This window comes from Pongo abelii, chromosome 2 (assembly GCF_028885655.2).
Source record: "Pongo abelii isolate AG06213 chromosome 2, NHGRI_mPonAbe1-v2.0_pri, whole genome shotgun sequence".
Classification (NCBI taxonomy): domain Eukaryota; kingdom Metazoa; phylum Chordata; class Mammalia; order Primates; family Hominidae; genus Pongo; species Pongo abelii.
This window is the reverse complement of record NC_085928.1, coordinates 11,441,576-11,447,575: the sequence shown is the minus strand read 5'-3', so window position 1 is coordinate 11,447,575 and position 6,000 is coordinate 11,441,576. Positions and strand designations below refer to the sequence as shown.

The following is a 6,000-nucleotide window of genomic DNA, read 5'->3' as shown; positions in this document are numbered from 1 at the left end:
GAAAATATTTATTGAGATATAACTTACATATCTAAACTTCACCCACTTAAAGTGCAATTTACTATATTCAGAGTAAATCTAATGTTCACCATAGTCTAATTTTAGAACACTTTCATCACCCTAAAGAGCAAAATCCCATCTCCATTAGCCACCACTGCCCATTTGCCTGTTTCCCCAATTCCATCTAGGCACCTTCATAGGATATGTGGTCTCTTGTGACCACATATGAGCCCAGTCTTACTCTGGGCTCCAAGACCTTCTTTTTTATTCCACTAGCACTGTTTCTCTGACACTGTGGTCAAATGTGATATGCCTGGGATGTGGATACTAAAAGTCATCCCTGTTTTTTCCCAGACTCCAATCAAATTATCCATCCATCTGAGCTGGCAGGAAAGCAATCTGATTAATGTGATTGCTCACAAAATATAAAAAGCATGCCAGGCTAGAGCACCTGGCACTGGGTGGGGACACGTGCCCAGAGAGGGAGGGGGGATGGGGCTTCAGACACTCTTTAAGGACTTTGCAGCTTTCCCCTGAAACGTGGTAGACAAAGTCCTGCAGGTCACAACCCATGCAGGGGTCCTACGACAGTGTAAGTAGAGCAAAGAGCTCATATCACTGCCCTTCCTGTGGAAAGCCCTTGACTCACTGTGAAGCACGGTAACATGGCTGTCATTCTCCATATCCTACCGCCTCTCGGCAAAAGGAAAACCCACATGTGAGAGATCTGGATATCTAAGGCATTTTACCTTGAAGGTGACTCTCCAATCCAGCCTGGCCTGCTGTGCTGCAGAACAACAGTGAGACCAGGTGCTGCCAGAAAGAAACACAAGCTGCTCTCTCAAGCTTTGTCATTCTGGTAGACCTCTGAATACCCTGTCTGGGTACAGGACAACCCCTGACACCCCTGGTTTCTGAGTCCCTCCTCCCACGGCAGAAGCCAGAGACCTTGTGTAGAAGGCCCGAGGTGTAGGCAGGCGATCCAGGTGCTGCCTGCCAGTCAGGAGTACACAGCAGACTTTGGATCACAGCATGGTCTCTGCTGGAACCTGCCCGCCGTGGCTTTGGGCTCCGCTCCAGGCTACAGCACCTCCCAGCTTGATTCCCTGTCGTCCTACGGAGTCTAGGGGCACCCCCATGTCCTTTTCTCCCCCAACTGGCTATAGTTGCTTTCTGTTGTTTATTCCCAAGAGCCCAGACTGATATATCTTCTTTGAAGAGGAAAATACAAAATCAGAAATATGAATTTCTCCTTTAAGAAGATTGTTAGCTTTTCCCAAAATGTTTGATTATGAACATTTTCAAGCTTCAAACATACAGAAATGTTGCAAGGATTTTGAAGCAGACACCCACATGCCCACTGCCTGGGCTGGACAGCTCACAGGCCACAACGATTCACCACACAGCCAGCCTGCCACCATCGCTCCACCAATCACTCATCTGATTTTAAAAATTAGCTTTTAATCAGCAAATGGTATTTCTAGTTAGACCTGTTAGGCTAAGACTAAAAGTTCCAAATCATGTCATGTTTTCTAGGTGGTTTTCTTTCTAACCTTGTAAGCTACCAAGAGCAAAAACAAAGGCCAGAACACACAAACTGACTAGAGAACTTGCCTTTATTATGAAGTACACCTTTGGACTTGTGGGGTTTTTTCCCCAAAGCTCGTGCATCACTGTCTGGGATAACTGCATAAAATGGAAGGATGATTCCTGGTGAGAGGCAGTGTGTTCCAGGGAAGAGCACAGCCGGAATCCGCTGCCTCACTGTGTCCCTGCTCTGTCCACACCGGCAACTCATGCAAAGGCAGGGTGATCATGCAGGTGAAATGGGGGGATTGGTGTCAAGTGCGTGGAACAGTACCTGGCACATAGAAAACACTCTGTAAGGTTCATGGGGAGATTCATGACAGTTCATAAACTGATCTGTTGACGACAATGAATGGGCAGGAGCCTGGGTACCTTTGTTCTCTTTGGGTCACTTATGTTCTAGCTTCCTAAAAGCCTCATTAGAGCACCTTGTATTTAGATAAACCATTTCAAAAACACTCGCTTTTCTACTTGAGTCACCAGTTTATGAAGTGCTTCTTGTGGTTTGCTGAAACCTAAATCGGAGGCACAGCTTTTTGTTCTGCTTTGATGGTTCGTAGGGAGATAAGGCTGCAGAAGTAGGCTGGGGCTGGGTCATGGAGGACTTTGAATGTCAGTGTAAGGAGCCTCTCTCCTAAGGGTAAAGGGACCACTTGTCTTTCAGCATATTTGACAATAGCAGCTGTAACACACCCGTGCACACATGCACACACTACACGTACACACATGTGCACATGCACAAATCACATATGTGGCTTAACACAATACAACGTTCTTCCTCCCTTGTGCAAAGGCCACTGTGGATGTTGCAAGTTGGGACACTATTCTACCAGCGAAGATTCAGGGATCCCTGCTCCTTCCATCTTGGGAGCTCCTCCTCACTCCCACCCCTAGCTCCAATGGAGTTCCTGTTGTGGGTGTGGTCTTCCCACCCACTACACCGGCCTTAGGCAGAGCCTGGCACAGCTGGGATCCTCACTGGGACTACATTGCTGGGCTGCAGACTGCTCCAGATTCCCCCCAGAAGCCCCTAAATGTCCCTGAAAAGATGAGTCACTGACTGTGCTTTCAGCTTCAAGCAGCCTTTGTCAATCTCTCAATCCCCATAGATACTGGGAAAATCTAGGAATATGTTCAGAACTCAGAGGGGTCTCCTGCTGCTGCTTTTTGTGGGGAGACAGGATCCCTGAGTTGGGGTACCAGACATCCTGGTGCCCCTGGCTTCAAGCAGCTGGTGGATCTGGACGCTCAAAACTTGCCCTGGTCTGCATGGCCTCATCTTCTTGCTTGTCCCACTATGATGGATCTCGCTTGCTCCGTAGAGCAGTGGCTTTGCAACCCTAGCCAGCACTGGGGTCGCGCGTGGACTTGTCAGGACACACATTGCTGGGCTCCACCCCGAGTTTCTGATTCTGGGGCGAGGATTGAAAACTTGCTTTTCTAATGAGTTCCTAGCATTTTTGATGCTGCTAGTCCTGAGACCATACTTTGAGAACCGCCCCTCTAGAAAGTGCGATCCCTCCTCAGGAAAGAACCAGGGCTATTTTTGCTCCAAAAGCAGCCATCCTGCACGCCCTCTTCAGTGCTTGGCAGGTGGCGAATAAACCAATCAGAATGAAAGAAGGGAGCCAACCCAAGCGCGGAGTGATGAACCTCAGAGGAAGAAACCCGCGTTCACCAGGCCCAGGCCTGGGCCAGGCGCTGTCCTGGCGGCGTCAGGGAGGACATCGTGCCCAGAGCTCGGACCCGGCAGCCCGGCCCCGCGCCCTCCCTGTCCCGCGGCCCGCAGGCCCAGCCCTCATGCGCCCAGCCTCCGCGGCCTTTGTGGCGTCACAGCCAGCCTGAAGAATGGTTGCCTTGGAGACGTAAACCCAAGAGCCCTGCTCCTGGAGCTGAGAACTGCAGCGCGGAGACTTCGGAGCGAGCCGGGGCAGTCGGGGCCGGTGGGTGCGCGCGCGGTCGGGGGAGAGTGGGCGCGCGGGGTCCGTGAGGGCGCGTGGGGGCGGCGGCAGGGGTGCGAAACCAGGGCCCGAGGGGCGCGCGTGGCCGGGAGCGGACTTGCAAGGCGCCTTCCAAGGCTCCCTGCTCGCATGCCACTTGCTTGAAACACACCCATCTACCATCCACCCCATCAGTCCTACCATCCCTGTACACCTTGCTGTGTGGCTCGGGGCCTGGCAGAGCGCGGGTGTTAGGAGGCTACCCTGCGAACCCCAGGCTCACCCAATAGGGGGCTGTAGCAGGAATGCGGCAGGAATGGCACAAGCCTAGAGTGGGGGCCCTTTCCAGAGGCAGCCCTTCCTGACTGTGACTCTGGACACCTCGCTGAATCTCTGCTTCCTCCCCTGCAAAAATGAAAATTCATTCAATGGATGAAGTTAAGAAGTGCCAAGGGTATGTCAGGAGCTTGGATGAGCAGAAAAGACCCCCTGTTCTCATGGAGCTCACATTTTAGGGGGAAATAGACAACGAATGGATTTTTAAAGTGATAATCAGATAGTGGGAATTGCAGAGAAGAAAATAAAGGCCACACGAGGGTGGGGAGGAAGAAACCACTTTGGATGGGATGGTGAGAGGTCTCTCTAAAGAGGTGACATTTGAGCTCGGAATTGAAGAGAGGGAAGCCCACCACCCCCAGCTGGGTATGGCAGAATATTTTTTGGCCAAGGAGGCCGAAAATGCAAAGGCTTGAGGCCAAGATTGATGTGTTCTAAGCACAGAAAAAGTAGGCAGCTAGAGCCAGGTCCAGGAGGTGAGAGTAGACCCTCGGGTGGGAGAGGCAGGGAGCAGGCAGGTGTCCCCACAAGGTGAGCCCTCAGCAAATGTTGGTGGCTGTCAGCCACCCAGGGGGAAGGAAGCTCTGGGCTTGGGGACCACCAGGCTCAAGCACTGTGTCATTCCTCAGGTGAGGATCTCCTTTAGAAGAGGAGAAGCCTTGCATCAACCTCTTGGGCCTCAGCCAAGATGTCTGAGATACTGTCCACTATAGTCTCCAAGAACATGACCAATGACAGTGAGTACTGGGCCAGGGTGGGCACTCTCAGAGGTCAGGGGCAGCCTCGGAGCCTGTCCAGCTCCCTCATAGGTTAAGGTGGCTCTAAACCAAACACTAGGCAGGAGTCATAGATCTGCCCACTTCCCTTGAAACAATGCATATGAGTTCCCTGCAGCTGCTGTAACAAAGCACCACCACAAACTGGGGGGCTGGAGCCACAGACATTTGTTTTCTCAAGCTCTGGGGGCTGGATGTCTGAGAACAAGTTGTCCACAAGGCTAGGTCCCTCCAAGGGCTCTGAGCGAGAACCCATTCCGGGCCTCTCTCCTGGTTTCCGGAGCTTTGCAGGCAATGCTTGGTGCTCTTTGGCTTGTAGAAGCATCACTCCCATCTCAGCCTTCCTGCCCATGTGGAATTCTGCATGTGTGTGTCTGTGTCCAAATTTCCCCGTTTCATAGGGACCCCATCACATTGGATTGGAGGCCCACCCCACTCCAGAATGGCCTCAGCTTAGTGAATTACAGCTGCAAAGACCTTATTTCCAAACAAGGTCACATTCTAAGACAGTGGGGGTTGAGACTTCAACATATGAATTGGGATGACACGATTCAACCCACAACAGACCATGAGGAAGGTGTCACCATGAAGGTGAGCTTCTCTCAGCACCCCTCTGACCAAAAATGCTAGGCTGGGCTCCAAGGAGGCGGTCAGCTGGCGCTAGGCCCTGGATGAAACATGCCTGCCCTAGTGGAATTGCATGCATTTGCCAAGATCTCACACAGGGCGATGCTGAGGGAGGCTGCCCAGGCCCACCTGGGGCCCTTCAGCTTTTTTATTGGAATTTAATTTGGTTTTGACCAGGCATCGTATTCCGTGGTTCAAAATGCAAAAGTGTGTTAAAAGCCCCTCATTGTGAAAAGCCCCTCCCACCCTGTCAAAGCATACAGTGCCCCCTCCTTAGAGATGGCCACTGTCACCTGTCTCTTCTAGGCTACCAGCTCAGTGTACACACAGGCAAATGTGTGTAGATGAGGTTTGTTCTTTTCTTACACGGAGATCACACAATGAAAACCCTGTCTGCACCTTGATTTTTTTAATTAACCCATACATTGTGGAGACTGTTCCTTATCAATACATCAAGAATTCCCTTACACTTTTTGTGCTTTTGAGCAGAATAGTAATCTTTCAGTATGGCTGTATCATAATTTATTAACCAATTCTCTGTTCATATGGGTGATTAGCTTGTTTCAGAAAGTGTGCTGCTATAAACAGTGACCCCCACCATTACACTTATGTGTGCACACGCTCTCTCGTTCTCTTTTTTTGCTCCAGAGTAAATTTTAAAATGAAGAAGGGCTGGGATAGGGTTTAAAAACAAAGATGGCTTTGAAATGTTTATAGATAACAAATTAACTCTC

At 50.7% G+C, this 6,000-nt stretch overlaps 1 protein-coding gene and 1 long non-coding RNA gene across 5 annotated transcripts in view; one reads left to right on the top strand and one right to left on the bottom strand.

Annotated features, from left to right (window-relative positions):
* Positions 1–1,598: 1,598 nt before the first annotated feature.
* Positions 1,599–3,392, bottom strand: LOC129058441 (uncharacterized). Its single transcript, XR_008523541.2, has 2 exons — positions 3,221–3,392; positions 1,599–1,861 (listed from the first exon to the last, which is right to left on the bottom strand). It is a non-coding gene; the product is annotated as an uncharacterized LOC129058441 (long non-coding RNA).
* The window catches only part of CFAP100 (cilia and flagella associated protein 100), a 41,342-nt gene continuing 38,734 nt past the window's right edge, over positions 3,393–6,000 (top strand). Inside the window, exons 1-3 of one of the 4 annotated variants that reach the window (XM_054551333.2) lie at positions 3,431–3,530; positions 3,877–3,981; positions 4,493–4,600. In XM_054551333.2, coding sequence (XP_054407308.1) covers positions 4,552–4,600 — 49 coding nt within the window. In that variant the 5' untranslated portion in view covers positions 3,431–3,530; positions 3,877–3,981; positions 4,493–4,551. Of the gene's footprint in view, positions 3,531–3,558; positions 3,982–4,492; positions 4,601–6,000 lie in introns of those variants that run through there. The other 3 variants (XM_054551331.2, XM_054551332.2, XM_009238437.4) reach the window with 3 other exon arrangements.